Consider the following 24,609-nt stretch of genomic DNA (forward strand, 5'->3'; position numbering starts at 1 on the left):
TTAAATTTTGATTATTCTTTTTTCAAGGTGAAACCATGCGTTGTACCGCAAAAGTGTGTAAAGTGTATTGTGTTCAACCTTCTAACTGAACCAGTTTTCGATATATTTGTTAAAACGTGCGAAAAACTTTAATCAATTTTGACGCCCTCTGGCGGCGAAACGGTAAGATTTAGCGTTGTCCTGTCAACGTCACGGGATAGCCCCATTTATTAGCTATCTACGGTCTTCTTATGTATTTGTCGCAAATGTTTCAAATAACTGAGTTATTTAAGGTTGAACTGAAAGTTGCACGAAAATTGCGTCAAAATGAGACTTCACTAAGGCTTTTGACAGGGTCTTCCATAAACTTCCTCCATTTCTGGATACACTAATTTTAGTCTTAAAATCGTGATTCTGGTGTCAAAATTGTTCTAGATAATACCGTTTTTTGAAGTGAATTTGAAAACAGTCGATTTTGCCAGTTTTCAGGCCTTTTCACACCAGAAATCCAGAAAAAAAACCGAAAATAAAACACAAAAAACTTAATTTTCCGTCGTTTTAATGCTCACAGTAGCAGTTATTACAGTTTCAACGAATCTCAGTTAAACACTACAATTTTCCCTACAAAAACAGCATTTCTTGGTTGCAAAAACCGTACAGAACGCTTAATCTACGTCATTTTCTGTCGACCAATCACATTTCACCATTTTCGTCAACTATTACTATCTAGTAGCGTCTTAAAAAATAAAATTTACCCAAACTTCTCTTATGGTATAGAGCATTTTTTTTTAAGTAACAATACAAGAAACTTTTGGTAAATTGGAGGTGAAATTGTGCAAAAAAATTGCAATTTTTTTAACCAAAAACCAACAAATTTGCCAAAAGTTTCACACACACAACAACCATGTAAAATTTCGAGTCAAAAAGGTAAATTTTATTAAGGCCAATTCAAAAGGCAAAAACTGTATAAAATGATCGTTATTACATAATCTACTATATTATTACACCTTAAAATTGAATAACGGTAACGTTTGAGTTCTTTATCACTTACACTGAGAAAACAGCATATTACAGAATGGATGTAAACGTAAATAATCTATTTTATACACTGTTGCCACATCAAAATTCAATAACAACTGGCAGTGTTCACTTAAGTGCCAATTTACCAGTGGATAACAAGGAATATAGTATATATAATTTGAATTTTTTAACCAAAAAAATAACTGTCAAACTTGACATATTTTTGAAATTTTTGATTCTCAGTTTTTGATTTTATGTAACTGTCATTTTTTGATGTAACTTGCACTTTTAACTTATTTATCTGACAATTTTTAAGGTATTTCTTTGTCAATGATTCTTACTTTGTTATCTGTTATCAATTGTTTAATCTACTTAATTATCATTTTTTCACCTTTTTTAACTGTCAATTTGACTTACTTATCTGTCAGTTTTTTTTCAGGTTAAACTGTCATAATCCAACTGTAATTTATTACCAAAGTTACTTATCAATTTTGACTTATTTATCTGTCAATTTGATTTTATTATTCATTAATTAATTGGTTGATTTAACTGTGAATTTGGCATTTATGTGTTTGTCACTTTACAAACTTTGACCCCATTTTTTTTCCATGACTGTACCAATTTTAAAGTGTTTTTTAAAGTTATTGAATAGGAAATTTAATGAGGATTCTGAAAAGGTGCTTAAAACTGTCATTTTCTCACTCCAAGTGTGTTTTACATGCGATTTTGTCCTTGACTGTCCTTTAAAACTGTCTTTCTGGCAGTTCAAATTTTGACACCGCTTTTCTATGTGACTGTACTGAATTTTGTAGTGTTTTTCAAGCTATTGGATAGGAAATTTACTGAGGATTCCAAAAATATGCTTAAAACTGCCATTTGCTCACTCCAAGTGGATTATACAGTCGATTTTGTACCTGACTGTCTTTTAAAACTGTCTTTCTGGCAGTTGAAGTTTTCACACCGTTTTTCTCCCTGACAGTACTAACTTTTTAGTGTTTTTTCAGGTTGTTGGATAGGAAATTTAATAAGGATTCGAAAAATGTGCCTAAAACTGTCAATTTCTTACTCCAAGTGGGTTTTACATGCGATTTTGTCCTTGTCTGTCCTTTCAAACTGTCTTTCTGGCAGTTCAAATTTTAACACCGTTTTTTTCCCTGACTGTACTAATTTTGTAGTGTTTCTTAAGGTTATTCAATAGGAAATTTAATGAGGATTCCAAAAATGTGCCTAAAACTGTCAATTTCTTACTATAAGTGGGTTTTACATGCGATTTTGTCCTTGACTGTCCTTTCAAACTGTCTTTCTAGCAGTTCAAATTTTCACACCGCTTTTCTCGCTGACTGTACCAACTTTTGTAGTGTTTTTTAAGGTTATTCAATAGAAAATTTAATGAGGATTCCAAAAATCTGCTTAAAACTGTCAATTTCTTACTCTAAGTGGGTTTTACATGCGATTTTGTCCTTGACTGTCTTTCTGGCAGTTCAAATTTTCACACCGTTTTTCTCGCTGACTGTACCAACTTTTGTAGTGTTTTTTGAGGTTATTAGATAGGAAATTTAATGAGGATTCCAAAAATGTTCTTAGAACACTAATTTTCTTACTCCAAGTGGGTTCTATAGACGATTTTGACTCTCACTGTCCTTTCAAACTGAGTTTCTGGCAGTTCAAACTTTGATACCACTTTTCTCGCTGACTGTACCAACTTTTGTCGTGTTTTTTAGGTTATTGGATAGAAAATTGAATGAGGATTCCAAAAATGTACTTAAAACTGTCATTTTCTCACTCCAACTGTGTTTTATAGGCGATTTTGTCTTAAAACACACATATTTAAGTATTTTTCACATCGTAGATCCCTTATTAAAGCCAAAATGTCACTTTGACACCATACATCACATTTCCATCACCGATTCAAAGGTATTTGCACAGTCAAAGTCAAAATTCAAAATTCAAAATTTTTTCCAAAAAAATTGCTAGGGGGCACCCTTGGTAAATTTTTAAAATTTCAGTTTTTATTTTTTTACACTAAAACGGTACATTTTTAGAAAAAATAGTACATATAAAAAAAGTTGCGCCTTATACAGGTACACTTCCTTTAAAAATTTCAGCCTCATTAATTGAACGATTTCTGAGATATTTACGAAAATGTCCGAAAAATTTAGGTCAACTTTGACGCCCTCTAGCGGCCAAACGGTAAGACTTAGCGTTGTTCTGTCAACTTCACGGGATAGCCCCATTCAGTGGCTATCTATTATCTTCTTATGTATTTGTGGCAAATTTTTCAAATAACTGAGTTATTGAAGGTTGAACTGAAAGTTGCACGAAAATTGCGTCAAAATGAGACTTCACTAAGGCTTTTGACAGGGTCTTCCATAAATTTCCTCAATTTCTGGATAAACTTTTGTACACTAATTTTAGTCTTAAAATCATGATTCTGGTGTCAAAATTGTTCTAGATAATACGGTTTTTTGAAGTGAATTTGAAAACAGTCGATTTTGCCAGTTTTCAGGCCTTTCCACACCTTTTCAAGGCAAATTTAAACCACAGGAATCCAGAAAAAAACCGAAAATAAAACACAAAAAACTAAATTTTCCGTCGTTTAATGCTCACAGTAGCAGTTATTACAGTTTCAACGAATCTCAGTTAAACACTACAATTTTCCCTACAAAAACAGCATTTCTTGATTGCAAAAACCGTACAGAACGCTTAATCTACGTCATTTTCTGTCGACCAATCACATTTCACCATTTTCGAAATTAATACAAAAATTTGCTAATTTTTCGAATTTTTTACCAAAAAAAAAAACTGTCAAATTTGACATATTTTTGAAATTTTTGATTCTCAGTTTTTGATTTATGTAACTGTCATTTTTTGATGGGGGTAACTTGCACTTTTAACTTATTTATCTGACAGTTTTTAAGGTATTTATTTGTCAATGTTTTTTTACTTTGTTATCTGTTATCAATTGTTTACTCTAATTAATTATAATTTTTTCACCTTTTTTTAACTTCTAATTTGACTTACTTAACTGTCAGTTTTTTTTTTCAGGTTGAACTGTCATATTTGACTTAATCCAACTGTAATTTAATACCAAAGTTGCTTTAATAATTTTGACTAATTTATCTGTTAATTTGATTTTATTATTCGTTAATTAAATGGTTGATTTAATTGTGAATTTTGCATTTATGTGTTTGTCACTTTACAAACTTTGACACCGTTTTATTTCCCTGACTGTACCAATTTTGTAGTGCTTTTTCAAGTTATTGGATAGGAAATTTAATGAGGATTCTGAAAATGTGCTTAAAACTGTTAATTTCTCACTGCAAGTGTGTTTTACATGCGATTTTGTCCCTGAATGTCCTTTAAAACTGTCTTTCTGGCAGTTCAAACTTTAACACCGCTATTCTCCTTGACTGTAACGAAATTTGTAGTGTTTTTTAAGGTTAGTGGATAGGAATTTTAATAAGGATTCCAAAAATGTGCTTAAAACTGTCATTTTCTCACTGCAAGTGCGTTTTACAGGCGATTTTGTCCCTGACTGTCCTTTCAAACTGTCTTTCTGACAGTTCAAACTTTGATACCGCTTTTCTCCTTGACTGTACCGAAATTTGTAGTTTTTTTCAGGTTTTCCATTAGGAAATTTAATAAGGATTCCAAAAATGTGCTTAGAACTGTCATTTTCTCACTCCAAGTGGGTTTTTCAGGCGATTTTGTCTTGAAACAGACACATTTAAGCATTTTTCACAGCGTAGATCCCTTATTAAAGCCAAAATGTCACTTTGACACCATACATCAGATTTCCATCATCGATCCAAAGGTATTTGCACAGTCAAAGTCAAAATTAAAAATTCAAAATTGTTTACAAGAAAATTGCAAGGGGTAACCCCCAGGTACATTTTTAAAATTTCAATTTTTATTTTTTTACACAAAAACGGTACATTGCTCGAAAAAATAGTACATGTGAAAAAAGTTGCGCCTTATACTGATACATTTCCAATAAAAATTTCAGCCTCATTAATTGAACGATTTCTGAGATATTTTCGAAAATATCCGAAAAATGTAGGTCAACTTTGACGCCCTCTAGCGGCCAAACGGTAAGACTTAGCGTTGTCCTGTCAACGTCACGGAATAGCCCTATTCAGTGGCTATCTATTATCTTCTTATGTATTTGTCGCAAATGTTTCAAATAACTGAGTTATTTAAGGTTGAACTGAAAGTTGCACGAAAATTGCGTCAAAATGAGACTTTACTAAGGCTTTTGACAGGGTCTTCCATAAACTTCCTCCATTTCTGGATACACTAATTTTAGTCTTAAAATCGTGATTCTGGTGTCAAAATTGTTCTAGATAATACGGTTTTTTGAAGTGAATTTGAAAACAGTCGATTTTGCCAGTTTTCAGGCCTTTTCACACCAGAAATCCAGAAAAAAACCGAAAATAAAACACAAAAAACTTAATTTTCCGTCGTTTTAATGCTCACAGTAGCAGTTATTACAGTTTCAACGAATCTCAGTTAAACACTACAATTTTCCCTACAAAAACAGCATTTCTTGGTTGCAAAAACCGTACAGAACGCTTAATCTACGTCATTTTCTGTCGACCAATCACATTTCACCATTTTCGTCAACTATTACTATCTAGTAGCGTCTTAAAAAATAAAATTTACCCAAACTTCTCTTATGGTATAGAGCATTTTTTTTTAAGTAACAATACAAGAAACTTTTGGTAAATTGGAGGTGAAATTGTGCAAAAAAATTGCCATTTTTTTAACCAAAAACCAACAAATTTGCCAAAAGTTTCACACACACAACAACCATGTAAAATTTCGAGTCAAAAAGGTAAATTTTATTAAGGCCAATTCAAAAGGCAAAAACTGTATAAAATGATCGTTATTACATAATCTACTATATTATTACACCTTAAAATTGAATAACGGTAACGTTTGAGTTCTTTATCACTTACACTGAGAAAACAGCATATTACAGAATGGATGTAAACGTAAATAATCTATTTTATACACTGTTGCCACATCAAAATTCAATAACAACTGGCAGTGTTCACTTAAGTGCCAATTTACCAGTGTATAACAAGGAATATAGAATCTTTTACTTTTTACATAATATCAACTGGTTTTTAAAAATATCCAGTGAAAACAACGTGATTGGAGTGCAAAAAGGCTTTATAGTAATGTTGTACTATCCATCGTCAGAAATCAAGCTCACCCTGTACATTATCTCACTTTTCTGGGCTATTTTTAATTCCTATATACAAACGTACAGGGAAAAGTAATTGACTATAATGCAACATCAAAAAATCAGCCTTGTTTTTTTTGCAAATAATTTACAAAAACAACACAAATCTAATTAACTGGTTTTCCTCTCCTTTTCTAACCTGTAAAACGTGTGAGCATTGTCTCTTTTCAACTACAAAAATTACTACGCTGGTCGCGCCCACGGTGCACACCCTGTATAGGCGCTTGCGCGCGACCTACTTATCTGCTAAACTTAACTTCAACCGAAAAAATAAACTATATATAAACATAAAAACAAATAACAATTATTCTACAAAATAACAGCTCCTCGAAACGACGAGGTTAGATTTTTCGTGTACAGAGTGACCAAACTGTCTTTTGAACAAAGAAAACGCCCACCCTGTATATTAATTACTACAGGTCTTAATTCCGTAATTATAATTGGAGTGGCCTGCAGGATGTCCAGACTTTACTCCGTTCGACTTTTGTTGAAACTGGAAAAAACAGCCTGACTGAGGAGACCCAATCGGATCGAAACTAGTTATTTAGTGTCACGTGTCACTTGAACGTATGTTCAGAATAACTTAAGGTTGTTAAAACGAGGTTTGGACTGTCCAAAACACTCACAGACAGTAATTCCGTAATTATAATTGGAGTGGCCTGCAGGACGTCCAGACTTTACTCCGTTCGACCTGTCAACTGTCATTAGCGCGTCATTTTTAACACATACTGCCCGCACTAGTGACATGGTTTGACAGAAAATTTGTGACAGCTCGTTGACAGGTTTTTGAGTTCAAAATTTTCAAAATTTGATTTTGGGCCAAAAAAATTTTGGTTGCCTGTATGTCAGTAAGTGACACTTATCCCCACTACGGGCCTGGCAGACAACTGTCATTAATGAAACATCTGACGGGTATTTTTGACACTTGACACAATCAGTGACAGAAAATTTCTGACAGCTCGTTTGACAGATTTTTGAGTTAAAAATTTTCAAAATTTGATTTTGGCTTAAAAAACTTTTGATTCTTGTATGTCAGTAAGTGACACTTGTCCCCACTACAGCCCTGGCAGACAACTGTCACTAATGAAATATCTGACAGGTATTTTTGGACACTTGACACAATCAGTGACAGAAAATTTCTGACAGCTCGTTTGACACGTTTTTGAGTTAAAAATGTTCAAAATTTGATTTTGGCTTAAAAAACTTTTGATTCTTGTATGTCAGTAAGTGACACTTGTCCTCACTACGGCCCTGGCAGACAACTGTCATTAATGAAACATCTGACGGGTATTTTTGACACTTGACACAATCAGTGACAGAAAATTTGTGACAGCTCGTTGACAGGTTTCTGAGTTAAAAATTTTCAAAATTTGATTTTGGGCCAAAAAAATTTTGGTTGCCTGTATGTCAGTAAGTGACACTTATCCCCACTACGGTCCTGGCAGACAACTGTCATTAATGAAACATCTGACGGGTATTTTTGACACTTGACACAATCAGTGACAGAAAATTTCTGACAGCTCGTTTGACAGGTTTTTGAGTTAAAAATGTTCAAAATTTGATTTTGGCTTAAAAAATTTTTGTTGCTTGTATGTCAGTAAGTGACACTTGTCCCCACTACGGGCCTGGCAGACAACTGTCATTAATGAAACATCTGACAGGTATTTTTGGACACTTGACACAATCAGTGACAGAAAATTTGTGACAGCTCGTTTGACAGGTTTTTGAGTTAAAAATTTTCAAAATTTGATTTTGGCCAAAAAAAGTTTCTTGCTCGTATGTCACTAAGTGACACTTGTCCCCACTACGGCGCTGGCAGACAACTGTCATTAATGACAAATATCTGACGGGTATTTTTGACACTTGACACAATCAGTGACAAAAAATTTGTGACAGCTCGTTGACAGGTTTCTGAATTTTTGTAGGTTAAGTTACTAAAATTGTCAAAATGGGTTTTGCTCAGAAAAAGTGTTGGTTTGCCCCTAACCCCACAATTTCAGCCTATTTAGAGCAAAAATAAGTAAAAACTTTATAATTTAGATAGAAAACCTGCAAAAGCTGTCATAAAAGCAAATTTTTCCAGTTACCTGTCCTAATTTTGACAAGACACTTTAGACGTAAATAACTAGTTTTCAGTGCATTTCAGCGAAAAAACTCTAATAAATGATTTTATAGAGAAAATTCAGGGCTTTCGATTAGTGCCAAAACGAACTCTGTATCTTGAAAAACAACGGAGATACGCGCTGTCAAAATTTAGAGCTTTGCAAATCGCAGTTTCCACCCCATTTTGACACTTTTAGTCTGTTTTGACGGTTCAATGGCAGAAACGTCATTCTGTTTCCGAAAAACTTGTCAAAACACTCAACTAGTCACTGATTAAGGTAACTGTCAAAATAGACAGTTAAAGTGAAGTAATTCAGTCAAACCTGTCTTTATGACGTAATATCTTAGTTATTTGACGTTTTTTTTTACTATTTTTACTACAGGGTGGTCAAAAGGGGATTTCAAGACCTACAAACTGATATATTGAACCACCCTGTAACTGTCAAAATAACCGAGTTATCGACAGTCAAAGTGGAAACTGTCAAATAGTAAAATTTCTTGTTTGAGCTCGTTTACAGTGTTGCCAGTGTTGCAACTTTTACGTTTTTTTTTTCGGGGATTTAAAAAAGTAAGTTCCCTGTAATATGGCGGACACAAGAACAGATTTGGCAACATTGCAAAACGCTGTCAAAACAACCGAGTTATGTACAGTCAAAGTGGAAACTGTCAAATAGTAGAATTCTTGTTTGAGACCGTTTACAGTGTTGCCAGTGTTGCAAATTTTAGGTTTTTTTTTCGGGGATTTAAAAAAGTAAGTTCCCACTAATATGGCGGACACAAGAACAGATTTGGCAACATTGCAAAACGCTGTCAAAACAACCGAGTTATGTACAGTCAAAGTGGAAACTGTCAAATAGAAAAATGTCTTGTTTGAGCCCGTTTACAGTGTTGCCAGTGTTGCAAATTTTAGGTTTTTTTTCGGGGATTTAAAAAAGTAAGTTCCCACTAATATGGCGGACACAAGAACAGATTTGGCAACATTGTAAAACGCTGTCAAAACAACCGAGTTGTGTAAGGTCAAAGTGGAAACTGTCAAATAGAAAAATGTCTTGTTTGAGACCGTTTACAGTGTTGCCAGTGTTGCAAATTTTAGGGTTTTTTTCGGGGATTTAAAAAAGTAAGTTCCCTGTAATATGGCGGACACAAGAACAGATTTGGCAACATTGCAAAACGCTCCTAAAACAGCAACGTTACTGTGATATTTCAAACACCCTGTACAATAAGTTCGCAATATTTGAGTAAAGCAATAAATACAGGGTGGCCCAGATATCAAGTGACCAGCCAATATACCGGTTGTTTGGCCAAAAATGGCAACTTTAGCTGTCAAATTGTCTATAATATACAGGATGTTCAAGAAAAAGTTACTGAAATCTCGCAAACTGTTTGGACACCCAGTATACTACACGCAAGCGCAATATACCAACAAAACACTAACCTGTAAAGCGGAAAATATTTCGGTACAATGATAAATGAGTGTTTAATATAATATATAGGGTGGCCCATTCTAATATAGAACGTATAAGACCAAAAATGCTTATTCAGACCATTTTCGATGTGATGTTAACATGGTCTTAATGTAAAATTTAAATGGTGTACAGGGTGTCCCAACGATACGTGTCGGCAAATGTCAAAACTGTCAAAATTCCACTCGTCGACCTATAAAATGCGTTTGATGTTAATTTAAATTATTAAAAAAAGTTTTGTACCTTTATAGCTCTATGAAGAGAATTTTGACAGTTGACACCTTCGTGGTGAGTCAAAATGCGTTCAAATCAGACAGCTAAATGTCAAAACTGTCAAAATCATACTCGTGAAGCTGTAAAATGCATTTAAATAACTATGATACTCGTTTCAGTGATAGTTTACATTTTTTTGTAGTTTTCTAGCTCTATGGAAGGTATTTTGACAGTTAACACCTTGATGACGGATAAAAGTGCGTTAAAAAACGACAGCCAAATGTCAAAACTGTCAAAATCTTGCTCGTGGAGCTATAAAATACTTTCGATACTATTTGTACTCGTTTCACTGATTGTTTGAATTTTTTCTAGTTTTATAGCTCCATGGAAGGTATTTTGACAGAAGCTATTTTTGTGTTGTCTGTCTAAAACAGTCATCTAAATGTCAAAACTGTCAAAATTCTACTCATAAAGCTATAAAACCCGTTTCACTGTGAGTTTAAAAGTGTTTTTAGTAGTTTTGTAGCTCTATGGAAGTTATTTGGACAGTTAACACCTTTATGGTGAAAGAGCGTTAAGAATTGACAGCTAAATGTCAAAACTGTCAAAATCATACTTGTGGAGCTGTGTGTGAGCATTTGACAATACTATTTATACTCAAATGTTTTCTTACGGAAATTCAATCCCCTGTAACTCCGTTACCAGGCAAAATTCAGAAAAATGTTAAAGAACAAAAAATGTAGGGAATTTAATTCTCTACTAAAATCTTAGAGGGGTGTTTTGCCCTCAAGGGCCTCAGAAAGGAGATATTTGCTTAACAACGTTGAGTGGACGTATAAAGTGTCTGAATGTCTACTCACGGAACTTCAATCCCCCGCAATTCGGCCACATGGCAAAATTCAAGAAAATGCTACAGAACAAAAATTGTAGATAATTTAATTCTCTACTAAAATCTTAGAGGGGCATTTTACCCTCAAGGGTCTCAGAAAGGAGATATTTGCTTTAAAACGTTTAGTGGGCGTAAAGTGTCTACTCACGGAACTTTAATCTCCCGTAACTCGGCTACATGGCAAAATTCAGGAAAATGCTACAGAACAAAAATTGTAGGGAATTTAATTCTCTACTAAAACCTTAGAGGGGTATTTTGCCCTCAAGAGTCTCAGAAAGGAGATATTTGCTTGAAAACGTTTAGTGGGCGTAAAGTGTCTACTCACAGAACTTTAACCTTTAGTAACTCGGCCACATGGCAAAATTCAGGAAAATGCTACAGAACAAAAATTGTAGATAATTTAATTCTCTATTAAAATCTTAGAAGGGTATTTTGCCCTCAAGGGCCTCAGAAAGGAGCTATTTTCTTGACAATGTTTAGTGAGCGTAAAGTGTCTACTCAAGGAACTTCAATCTCCCGTAACTCGACCACCTGGCAAAATTCAGGGAAATGCTACAGAACAAAAATTGTAGATAATTTAATTCTCTATTAAAATCTTAGAAGGGTATTTTGCCCTCGAGGGCCTCAGAAAGGAGATATTTGCTTAACAACGTTTAGTGGGCGTAAAGTGTCTACTGAAGGAAATTCAATCTCCCGTAACTCGGCTACATGGCAATATTCAGGAAAATTCTACAGAACAAAAATTGTAGATAATTTAATTCTCTACGAAAATCTTAGAGGGGTATTTTGCCCTCAAGGGCCTCAGAAAGGAGATATTTTCTTGACAACGTTTAGTGGGCGTAAGGTGTCTACTCAAGGAACTTCAATCTCCCGTAACTCGGCCACGTGGCAATATTTAGGAAAATGCTACAGAACAAAAATTGTAGATAATTTAATTATTTACTAAAATATTAGAGGAGTATTTTGCACTCAAGGGTCTCAGAAAGGAGATATTTGCTTAACAACGTTTAGTGGGCGTAAAGTGTCTACTGAAGGAAATTCAATCTCCCGTAACTCGGCCACATGGCAAATTTCAGGAAAACGCTACAGAACAAAAATTGTAGATAATTTAATTCTCTACGAAAATCTTAGAGGGGTATTTTGCCCTCAAGGGCCTCAGAAAGGAGATATTTTCTTGACAACGTTTAGTGGGCGTAAGGTGTCTACTCAAGGAACTTCAATCTCCCGTATTTCGGCTACCTGGCAATATTCAGGAAAATGCTACAGAACAAAAATTGTAGATAATTTAATTCTCTACTAAAATCTCAGAGGGGTATTTTGCCCTCTAGGACCTCAGAAAGGAGATATTTGCTTAACAACGTTTAGTGGACGTATAAAGTGTCTGAATGTCTACTCACGGAACTTCACTCCCCCGCAATTCGGCCACATGGCAAAATTCAAGAAAATGATAAAGAACAAAAATTGTAGATAATTTAATTCTCTACTAAAACCTGAGAGGGGTATTTTGCGCTACAGGGCCTCAGAAAGGAGATATTTGCGTGACAACGTTTAGTGGGCGTAAAGTGTCTACTCAAGGAACTTCAATCTCCCGTATTTCGGCTACCTGGCAATATTCAGGAAAATGCTACAGAACAAAAATTGTAGATAATTTAATTCTCTACTAAAATCTCAGAGGGGTATTTTGCCCTCTAGGACCTCAGAAAGGAGATATTTGCTTAACAACGTTTAGTGGACGTAAGAGTGTCTGAATGTCTACTCACGGAACTTCACTCCCCCGCAATTCGGCCACATGGCAAAATTCAAGAAAATGATAAAGAACAAAAATTGTAGATAATTTAATTCTCTACTAAAACCTGAGAGGGGTATTTTGCGCTACAGGGCCTCAGAAAGGAGATATTTGCGTGACAACGTTTAGTGGGCGTAAAGTGTCTACTCACGGAACTTCAATCCTCCGTAACTCGGCCACGTGGCAAAATTCAGAAAAATACTAAAGAACAAAAATTGTAGGGAATCTAATTTTCTACAAAAACCGTAAAGGGGCATTTTACCCTTAACGGCGTCAGAAGCGAGTTAATTTGCGATTTGTGCGCAAACGTGATTTTAGTACCTGGCACACACTGAACGCAGGCGCAAAAACGATTTTAGCTCTCTTTTGGTTAAAAATGCTGTTAATTGGTCTTGCGATGAATTTATAATCTAAAAAATTGTAAAAACTTAAAACTACATCAGTGGAACACCCTGTACTAGATAATCAACCAGTGTTTCCCAAAAGTTCGAGGCAATTTCCGAAATACTTTCCGCCGTTCAAAAAATTAAAATTCTTCAGTTTTTAAACCTAATTAACACTACTTCGGGCGACTACTACATAATGTGTAATTATTTACAAATGTTTTGGTTGCAGGTTAGTTTCAAAGGAACACGTCGTTTCATAGTGGCGCCCTCGTCGTGTCATCCCCGTGAATAACGAAAAAAAAATTAAAAGAACACCCTGATAAAAACAATTTACAATACCCGTAAACGAAATTGGAAAAAAGAACGCATTAAATCAACAGTAGAGGGCGCCAGCCTTTGATTATTCCTTACTTACGTAGAATGAAATAACAACGCAAAATGCTCGAAAAGTTTGGTTAGTGTTCAATTTTTTTGAGCATTTTGGAGGGTCACTTAATGGTAAAAAAACCGCTGAAATGATAGTAATTTTCTAATATCGGACGATTTCCGCTTGTTTTTTTGCTAGAGTATTCGGATAGCATCTTGTTTGGTAGTAAAATGGTATCCGTCAGACTTTCAGTGTTGTTTAAACGTCCTCGTATTTCGACAATTTGTTCTGCAACATCAGGTTTTCTTTCTTCAGTCGTTCTAGCTCTTGGCGAAGTCCAACGTTCTGAAAATAGACAAGATTCTAGATCAATAAACGTCCAAATTGCACGAATATCTGTTGGAAACCGCAAAACTACTCTAGATCTAGATGATGACGTAGCAAAGATGATTTGTGACAAATGACAGCTGTCAAATTTTTGACTTGACGTTTGACAGCCGCCAAGAATGTCTCATCTGTCTGCACTTTGTGCACTTGACAGGTGATTTAAATTTTTTTTTAAATTAATTTGTAATGATGGGCGTAAATTAACCGTGAACTCGGTTGTTTTTGGGAGTTCAGGGAGGTTAAACCACTCGAATTAACCGTTTTGAGCTCCTCTTTCCAGTGGTGTAGAGCAAAAAATTCTATCTAAAAAATTGCGTACAGGGTGACCAAGAACAGTCAATCACCATACTTTTCATGCACACTCTGTATACTGGAAGGAAAAATGGTACTGGAGACTTACGGCGCTGAGTTAAGGAGTTGATTACAAACATTTTTGGTCTCCTGCAATGTTTTTGTAACTTTCACCGTTTCGGAGTTATTTAGCAAAAATCGGTTTGATGCAACAAAATCAGTTGAAATGGTGGTTTGAAAGTTGAGCACCCTGTAACTCGGTTATTTTTGGGAGTTCAGGGAGGTTGAACCACTCAAATTAACCGTTTTGAGCTCCTTTTTCCAGTGGTATTGAGCAAAAAAATCTATCTGAAAAATTGCGTACAGGGTGACCAAAAACAGTCAATCAACATAGTTTTCATGCACACCCTGTATACTGGAAGGAAAAATAATCCTGCAAACTTCCAGCGCTGAATTAAGGAGTTAATTAGGAACATGTTTAGTCTTTTGCAAATTTTTCGTCACTTTAACCGTTTCTGAGTTATTTAGCAAAAACCGGTTTGATTCAAAACAAATTTTGAAATTTGAACACGGTTCAAAGGACAGTCAGGGACAAAATCGCATGTAAAACCCACTTGTAGTATGAAAATGGCTGGTTTAAGCACATTTTTGAAATCCTCATTAAATTTCCTATCCAATAACCTCAAAAAACACTACAAAATTTGGTACAGTCAGGGAGAAAAGCGGTGTCAAAATTTGAACTTCCAGAAATCCAGTTTGAAAGGACAGTCAGCGACAAAATGGCCTGTAAACCCCACTTGGAGTGAGGAAATGGCTGTTTTAAGCCCATTTTTGTAATCCTTATTAAATTTCCTATCCGATGACCTAGAAATACACTACAATATTTGGTACAGTCAAGGAGAAAAGCGGTTTCAAAATTTGAACTTCCAGAAACCCACCTTGAAAGGATAGCAAGGGACAAAATCGCCTGTAAAAACCACTTGGAGTGTGAAAATCGCTGTTTTAAGGCCATTTTTGGAATCCTCATTTAATTTCCTATCCAATAACTTGGAAAAATCACTACAAAATTTGGTACAGTCAGGGAGAAAAACGGTGTCAAAATTTGAACTTCCAGAAATCCAGTTTGAAAGGACAGTCAGGGACATAATCTCCTGTAAACTCCACTTGGAGTGTGAAAATGGCTGTTTTAAAGTCATTTTTGGAATCCTCAGTAAATTTCCTATCCGATAACCTGGAAATACACTACAAAATTTGGTACAGTCAGGGAGAAAAGCGGCGTCAAAATTTGAAATTCCAGAAACACAGTTTGAAAGGACAGTCAGGGACAAAATGGCCTGTAAAACCCACTTGGAGTGACAAAATGACTGTTTTAAGCACATTTTTGGAATCCTCATTTAATTTCCTATCCAATAACTTGGAAAAATCACTACAAAATTTGGTACAGTCAGGGAGAAAAACGGTGTCAAAATTTGAACTTCCAGAAATCCAGTTTGAAAGGACAGTCAGCCACAAAATCGCCTGTAAAAACCACTTGGAGTGTGAAAATGGCTGTTTTAAAGTCATTTTTGGAATCCTCAGTAAATTTCCTATCCGATAACCTGGAAAAACACTACAAAATTTGGTACAATCAGGGAGAAAAGCGGTGTCAAAATTTGAACTTCCAGAAACCCAGTTTGAAAGGACAGTTAGGGACAAAATGGCCTGTAAACCTCACTTGGAGTGACAAAATGAGTGTTTTAAGTGCATTTTTGGAATTCTCAGTAAATTTCCTATCCGATAACCTGGAAATACACTACAAAATTTGGTACAGTCAGGGAGAAAAGCGGCGTCAAAATTTGAAATTCCAGAAACACAGTTTGAAAGGACAGTCAGGGGCAAAATGGCCTGTAAAACCCACTTGGAGTGACAAAATGGCTGTTTTAAGCACATTTTTGGAATCCTCATTTAATTTCCTATCCAATAACCTGGAAAAATCACTACAAAATTTGGTACAATCAGGGAGAAAAACGGTGTCAAAATTTGAACTTCCAGAAATCCAGTTTGAAAGGACAGTCAGCCACAAAATCGCCTGTAAAAACCACTTGGAGTGTGAAAATGGCTGTTTTAAAGTCATTTTTGGAATCCTCAGTAAATTTCCTATCCGATAATCTGGAAAAACACTACAAAATTTGGTACAGTCAGGGAGAAACGCGGTGTTAAAATTTGAACTTCCAGAAATCCAGTTTGAAAGTATAGCCAGGGACATAATCTCCTGTAAACTCCACTTGGAGTGTGAAAATGGCTGTTTTAATCACATTTTTGGAATCCTCATCAAATTTCCTATCCGATAATCTGGAAAAACACTACAATATTGGGTACAGTCAGGGATAAAAGCGGTGTCAAAATTTGAACTTCCAGACACCCAGTTTGAAAGAACAGTCAGGGACAAAATGGCCTGTAAAACCCACTTGGAGTGACAAAATGGCTGTTTTAATCACATTTTTGGAATCCTCATCAAATTTCCTATCCGATAACCTGGAAGTACACTACAAAATTTGGTACAATCAGGGAGAAAAACGGTGTCAAAATTTGAACTTCCAGAAATCCAGTTTGAAAGGACAGTCAGCCACAAAATCGCCTGTAAAAACCACTTGGAGTGTGAAAATGGCTGTTTTAAGTGCATTTTTGGAATCCTCATCAAATTTCCTATCCGATAACCTGGAAAAACAGTACAAAATTTAGTACAGTCAGGGAGAAAAGCGGGTTTAAAATTTGAACTTCCAGAAACCCAGTTTGATAGGACAGTTAGGGTCAAAATGGCCTGTAAACCCCACTTGCAGTGTGAAAATAGCAATTTTAAGCACATTTTTGGCATCCTCATTAAATTTCCTATCCGACAACCTGGAAAAACACTACAAAATTTGGTACAGTCAGGGAGAAAAGCGGTGTCAAAATTTGAACTTCCAGAAACCCAGTTTGATAGGACAGTTAGGGTCAAAATCGCCTGTAAAGCCCACTTGAAGTGACAAAATGAGTGTTTTAAGTGCATTTTTGGAATCCTCATTAAATTTTCTATCCGATAACCTAGAAAAACACTACGAAATTTAGTACAGTCAGGGAGAAAAGCGGGTTTAAAATTTGAACTTCCAGAAATCCAGTTTAAAAGGACAGTCAGCGACAACATCGCCTGTAAAACCCACTTGGAGTGACAAAATGAGTGTTTTAAGTGCATTTTTGGAATCCTCATTAAATTTATTATCCAATAACCTGGAAAAACAGCTAAAAATTTGATACAGTCAGGGAGAAAAGTGGTGTCAAAATTTGAACTTCCAGAAACCCACCTTGAAAGGACAGTCAGGGACAAAATCGCCTGAAAAACCCACTTGTAGTAAGGAAATTAGTGTTTTAAGTGCATTTTTGGAATCCCCATTAAATTTCCTATCCGATAACCTGGAAAAACACTACAAAATTTGGTACAGTCAGGGAGAAAAACGGTGTCAAAATTTAAACTTCCAGAAACCCTGTTTGAAAGGACAGCCAGGGACAAAATCGCCTGTAAACCCCACTTGGAGTAAGGAAATGAGTGTTTTAACCACATTTTTGGAATCCTAATTAAATTTCCTATCCGATAACCAGAAAAAACACTACATAATTTAATACAGTCAGGGAGAAAAGCGGTGTCAAAATTTGAACTGCCAGAAACCCAATATTTGTAATTTACCAGTAATTTACTGGTAATTTATCGGTAAAATCTTCCTGGTAAAGTAGCACATTTATTTCACCCTTCAACAACTCAATTGATACTTTCTATTCTACACCCTCTTTTCCCTACTTTCTGGACTAAACTTACTGGATTTCCAGGAGAACCACGTAGAAGGCTGTGTCGTCTGCATATCTTTTTTATTTTTAAATACCAAACATGCAGTTTTTGAGATTCCTCCTGAATTTCATTGAATTCAATGTAGTTAATTTCCTTTTTTGCTCTTTGAACATTATATTGGTAATACAGGAACTTTTGGGATAGTGAAAGTTTATACTGAAAGTAGGTAATTTATGACAATATCCTGTGTTGTAAGTGGCTATAGCCAGCATTAGCATTTTTTTATGTAAAACTGCTATTAATTAGTTTTTATTAAGATTAATTAGGTAATACTTACGGAACAAAATGCGTCTAATTAGTCATGCATTGCAGGCAGGTTGTAAGTGAATTTTAGTCCAAATTAGACCACTTTCCAGTGTGATTACGTGGTAATTTAATGAGAAAAAGAGATCACACTCGCAAAGGGATTTGAAAATATTTTTGACATATGACAGTTTGACAGAATGACAGTTTGAAGCTGTTGACTTCGGCTTAAACCAGACCAAACCAGACCAAATAGGGGTTGCCTGAGAATACTTTGACTTTCAAAACACAAATGTCCCAAAAAAAGAATTATTGACATTTTGACAACAGTAAGTGACACTTGACAGCTGTCATTTAGTTGACGCATCACAGAGGTAATTTCATTATTGTAACTAAAATTTTTGCTATTGACTTTAGAAGAAACATTAAGAAAAGAAGAATAATTGACAGGAGAGATAGTTCTGACAAGCTTCAGAAGCTTTCATAAAGGTTTTCAAGGTTTGGGAACGTTGCCAAAGGTTCTAGAACTTTTTGACAAGCTACAGAAGCTTCCATAAAGATCTGGAAGCTTTGGGAACGTTGCCAAAGCTTCTAGAACGTTCTGGCAAGCTACAGAAGCTTTCATAAAGGTCTAGCAGGTTTTGGGACTTTTCCAAAGCTTCTAGAATGTTCTGACAAGCTTCAGAAGTTTTCATAAAGATCTGGAGGCTTTGGCAACGTTGCCAAAGCTTCTAGAACGTTCTGGCAAGCTACAGAAGCTTCCATAAAGAACTGGAAGGTTTGGGAACATTGCCAAAGGTTCTAGAATGTTTTAGCTAACTACAGAAGCTTCCATTACGTTCTGGCAGGTTTCGGGACGTTTCCAAAGCTTCTAGAACATTCTGGCAAGCTACAGAAGTTTTCATAAAGATCTGGAAGGTTTGGAAACATTGCCAAAAATGCCTAGAATGTTTTGGCAAGCTACAGAAGCTTCCATTAAGTTCGGGCAAGTTTCGGGACGTTTCCAAAGCTTCTAGAACGTTCTGGCAAGCTACAGAAGTTTTCATAAAGATGTGGAAGGTTTGGAAACATTGCCAAAAATGCCTAGAATGTTTTGGCAAGCTACAGAAGCTTCCATTAAGTTCTGGCAAGTTTCGGGACGTTTCCAAAGCTTCTAGAACGTTCTGGCAAGCTACAGAAGTTTTCATAAAGATCTGGAAGGTTTGGAAACATTGCCAAAAATGCCTAGAATGTTTTGGCAAGCTACAGAAGCTTCCATTAAGTTCTGGCAAGTTTCGGGACGTTTCCAAAGCTTCTAGAACGTTCTGGCAAGCTACAGAAGCTTTCATAAAGATCTGGAAGCTTTGGGAACGTTGCCAAAGATTCTAGAATGTTTGGGCAATCTACAGAAGCTTTCATTAAGGTCTGGCAGGTTTCGAAACGTTTCCACAGCTTCTAGAACGTTCTGGCAAGCTACAGAAGTTTTCATAAAGGTCTGGAAGGTTTGGGAACATTGCCAAAGGTTCTAGAATGTTTTGGCTAACTACAGAAGCTTTCTGTAGAGTAGGATAGTAGGTAGTAGGAGAGTTTCTGTAGTATAAAGGTCTGGAATGTTTGGGAACGTCGCCGAAGGCTTTAGAACGTTCCAACTAGTTCCAGAAGCTTTGTCAAAGATCTGCAAGATTTCGAAATGCTGCAGAATTCTCTAGAACTTTCTGGTAAGTTTCACAAACGTCTACAAAGATCTGGAACACGTTGGAACGTTGCCAAAGGTTCTATAACGTTCTGGCAATAAGCTAGAGAAGCGTCTATAATAAGTTTCGTAGATTTAGGAATGTTCTGACTACTTCCAGAAGCTTCATCAAAAATCTGAAATGTTCTGGAACGTTGCCAAAAGCTCTATAACATTCTGACTAGTTCCAGAAGCTTCGTCAAAGCACTAGAAAGTTTTGAAATGTTTCAGAAAGCTTTAGAACGTTCTGGCAAGTTTTAGAAGCTTCTACAAAGGTCTGGAAAACTTTAGAACGTTGCCAAAGGCTCTAGAAAGTACTGGTTAGTTCTAGAAGCCTCATCAAATGTTTAGAAACGTTACCAAAGGCTTTAGAACGTTCTGGCTAATTTTAGAAGCTTCTGCAAAGGTCTGGACAGTTTGGGAATGTTTCCAAAGACTCTATAACAATCTGGCAAGTTCTAGAACGTTCTGCAAAGGTTTGGAAACGTTGCCAAAGGCTCCAGAACGTTCTGGCTAGTTCCAGAAGCTTCATCAAAGATCTGGAAGCTATGGGAACGTTGCCAAAGGCTCTACAACATTCTGACAACTTCTAAAAGCTTCTGCAAGGGTTTGGTAACGTTGCCAAAGGCTCCAGAACGTTATGGCTAGTTCCAGAAGCTTCATCAAAGATCTGGAAGGTCTTGGAATGTTGCCAAAGGCTCTATAACAATCTGACAAGTTTTAAAAGCTTCTGCAAAGGTTTGGAAACATTGCCAAAGGCTCTATAACAATCTGACAAGTTCTAGAACCTTCTGCAAAGGTTTGGAAACGTTGCCAAAGGCTCCAGAACGTTCTGGCTAGTTCTAGAAGCTTCATCAAAGATCTGGAAGGTATTGGAACGTTGCCAAAGGCTCTATAACCATCTGACAAGTTTTAGAAGCTTCTACAAGGGTGGAAGATAGTAGTTAGGTTGTTGGTACTGACCTCTTTCTCCAGGTAACCAGCCCTGAGAGCAATCTGGTTCTCTTTCATTCGTCTGGCGTCCCTCGACCGTTTCGCGGCCAAATTGTTCTTTCTGCGTCTCGCCCAGTATTTGTCGTCTTTGAGATCGTCGGGCACGAATTGTTTCCTCGATTTTTTGATGATCGGCTGCGGTTTGAGCTCCTCATCTGAAAACGCCCTTGTTCGTGGATCGAAGTCGCGACAGCTCGAGCCCATCGAGAGCGCTTCAGAAAAAACTGCATTTTAGACGGTTAGTATTCTGCGTTTTGATTTTTAACTGACGTTGGTGCAGATTGGGCCTTACTAAGCTTCAGATAGTATGCGCGTTCTTTGCTGGCCCGTTTTGGTTATTGCAGAAAAAGGCGAGTGAAATACTAAGTGTTGTTAAAATGCAATTTTTACTGTCTCTTTTTGGTTGGTAATGGTGTAGAAGTTTAGTAAGGCTTCGAATGTAAACTGAACTTGCAACAACTAAAAACAAATCTAACCAAAAACAACCTAGAAATTCCCAAAAAACAAATTGAATGTAAAACAAAGAGAAAAAATTAAAATATACATGCATTTTACAGAAAAAAACTAGAAAACACTATGGAGATCTTGGAATTGGTGAGACTAATACAGATTGGATCAAAATACAAAAATTGCGAGAAGGCGCTGGTTAATTTTAATTGGTACTATGGATGTTATACAGGGTGATTAAAATACAAAGTTTAGGCTACCAACTGGTGAAAAAAACCACCCTGTAACTGTTAAAATGACTGAGTTACGAGTTGTCGAACGGAACAGAGCACAATTTGGGCAATTTTGATGTAATTACAGTGAAACTTTAGATGGCGCTGGTTAGTTCTATTCGATATTACGGATGTTATACAGGGTTATTAAAATACAATGTATAGGTTACAATCTGGTAAAAAAAACCACCCTGTAACTCTTAAAATGACTGAGTTATGGGTTGTCAAACTGAACAGAGCATATTTTGGGCAATTTTGATGTAATCACTGTGGAACTTTAGATGTCGCTGGTTAATTCCATTCGATATTACGGATGTTATACAGGGTGATTAAAATACACAGCCTAGGCTACCAACTGGTGAAAAAAAACTACCATGTAACTGTTAAAATGACTGAGTTATGGGTTGTCAAAATGAACAGAGCACATTTTGGGCAATTTTGATGTAATCACTGTGAAACATTAGATGGCGCTGGTTAATTCCATTCGATATTACGGATGTTATACAGGGTGATTAAAACACAATGTATAGGCTACAATCTGGTGAAAAAAACCACCCTGTAACTGTTAAAATGGCTGAGTTGTGAATTGGCCAAGTGCTTAGAGCACAATTTGGGCAATTTTGATGTAATCACTGTAGAACTTTAGATGGCGCTGGTTAGCTCCATTCGATATTACGGATGTTATACCGGGTGATTAAAATAGAATGTATAGGCTACAATCTGGAGAAAAAAACAACCCTGTAACTGTTAAAATGACTGAGTTATGAATTGGCAAAGTGATTAGAGCACAATTTGGGCAATTTTGATGTAATCACTGTGAAACATTAGATGACGCTGGTTAATTCCATTCGATATTACGGATGTTATACAGGGTGATTAAAATACAATGTATAGGCTACAATCTGGTAAAAAAAACAACCCTGTAACTGTTAAAATGACTGAGTTATGAATTGGCCAAGTGCTTAGAGCACAATTTGGGCAATTTTGATGTAATCACTGTGGAACTTTAGATGGCGCTGGTTAATTCCATTCGATAATACGGATATTATACAGAGTGATCAAAATTCAAAGTTTAGGCTACAATCTGGTGAAAAAACCACCCTGTAACTGTTAAAATGACTGAGTTATGGGTTGTCAAACTGAACAGAGCACAATTTGCGCAATTTTGATGTAATCACTGTGGAACATTAGATGGCGCTGGTTAATTCCATTCGATATTACGGATGTTATACAGGGTTATTAAAACCCAATGTATAGGCTACAATCTGGTGAAAAAAACCACCCTGTAACTGTTAAAATGACCGAGTTATGGGTTGTCAAAATGAACAGAGCACATTTTGGGCAATTTTGATGTAATCCCTGTGAAACATTAGATGGCGCTGGTTAATTCCATTCGATATTACGGATGTTATACAGGGTGATTAAAATACAATGTATAGGCTACAATCTGGTGAAAAAAACCACCCTGTAACTGTTAAAATGACTGAGTTATGAATTGGCCAAGTGATTAGAGCACAATTTGGGCAATTTTGATGTAATCACTGTGAAACATTAGATGGCGCTGGTTAATTCCATTCAATATTACGGATGTTATACAGGGTGATTAAAATACAATGTATAGGCTACAATCTGGTAAAAAAAACAACCCTGTAACTGTTAAAATGGCTGAGTTGTGAATTGGCCAAGTGCTTAGAGCACAATTTCGGCAATTTTGATGAAATCACTGTGAAACATTAGATGGCGCTGGTTAATTCCATTCGATATTACGGATGTTATACAGGGTGATTAAAATAGAATATATAGGCTACAATCTGGAGAAAAAAACAACCCTGTAACTGTTAAAATTACTGAGTTATGGGTTGTCAAACTAAACCGAGCACAATTTGGGCAATTTTGATGTAATCACTCTGAAACATTAGATGGCGCTGGTTAATTCCATTCGATATTACGGATGTTATACCGGGTGATTAAAATAGAATGTATAGGCTACAATCTGGAGAAAAAAAACACCCTGTAACTGTTAAAATGACTGAGTTATGAATTGGCCAAGTGATTAGAGCACAATTTGGGCAATTTTGATGTAATCACTGTAGAACTTTAGATGACGCTGGTTAATTCCATTCGATATTACGGATGTTATACAGGGTGGTTAAAATAGAATATATAGGCTACAATCTGGAGAAAAAAACAACCCTGTAACTGTTAAAATGACTGAGTTATGGGTTGTCAAACTAAACAGAGCACAATTTGCTTGGAAGCTTCTAGACTGTTTTGGACGCTTTGACAGACTTCTAGACGGTTTTTGGAAACTTCTACACCAGCAGAAAAGCAGTTGGAATGCTTCTGGACGATCTAGAAGCTTTTCGAAGCTTCCAAAGTGTTTTAAGAACATCTGGAAGTTTCTAGACTGTTCTGGAGGATTTTTGAAAGCTATATACTGTAGGAGGCTTCTAGGTTAATTTAGAAACAGTCTAGACGGTTTTAAAAATCGTTTGACAACTTCTAGACGTTCCTAGACTGTTCTAGAAGCTTTTGAAAGGTTGTTTCAAGAGCATTTGGAAGCTTCTGGGATAGTTAATTATTACTTTTCTTATATTTAACCAAATCTGTATCTCTGACTGTTTCCAAGATCCTCATATAAATAAATAATACAAAAACAAGTTCAGTTTACTTTCTAATGAGTGACTTGAGTAAATTAAGCCAGAAAAATATTTATTTTTTATTATTCCAACACCCTTAACTTTCTGGTTAAACCTAATTTCATTATAAGCTAAGTTACAAAAATTGGAGTAGTAATAATTTTTTTAATAATATTTTCTGAGATTATTAGGCCAGAAATAGTAAAAACATTATAAAATATTTTTCTAATACTTTTTATTATTTATTTTATTTAAAAAATTATTATCAGCTCCAAATTAGTAATTCAAAAATCGTATATTTTTGCCAAGGAAA

General features: G+C 35.8%; 1 protein-coding gene across 6 annotated transcripts in view; it reads right to left on the bottom strand.

Moving 5' to 3' along the window:
* Positions 1-521: 521 nt before the first annotated feature.
* The window catches only part of Pdp1 (PAR bZIP family member Pdp1), a 181,899-nt gene continuing 157,811 nt past the window's right edge, over positions 522-24,609 (bottom strand). For 4 of the 6 annotated variants that reach the window (XM_081988768.1, XM_081988765.1, XM_081988763.1 and 1 more), the window contains 2 exons: positions 20,909-21,162; positions 522-13,799 (listed from right to left, as the gene is read on the bottom strand). In XM_081988768.1, coding sequence (XP_081844894.1) covers positions 13,713-13,799; positions 20,909-21,162 — 341 coding nt within the window. In that variant the 3' untranslated portion in view covers positions 522-13,712. The remainder of the gene's footprint in view (positions 13,800-20,908; positions 21,163-24,609) is intronic. The other 2 variants (XM_081988764.1, XM_081988766.1) reach the window with 2 other exon arrangements.

The sequence above is a fragment of the Ips typographus genome, linkage group LG10 (genome assembly GCF_016097725.1).
Source record: "Ips typographus isolate SLU linkage group LG10, UJ_Ityp_2.0, whole genome shotgun sequence".
In the NCBI taxonomy this organism is placed as follows: Eukaryota; Metazoa; Arthropoda; class Insecta; order Coleoptera; family Curculionidae; genus Ips; species Ips typographus.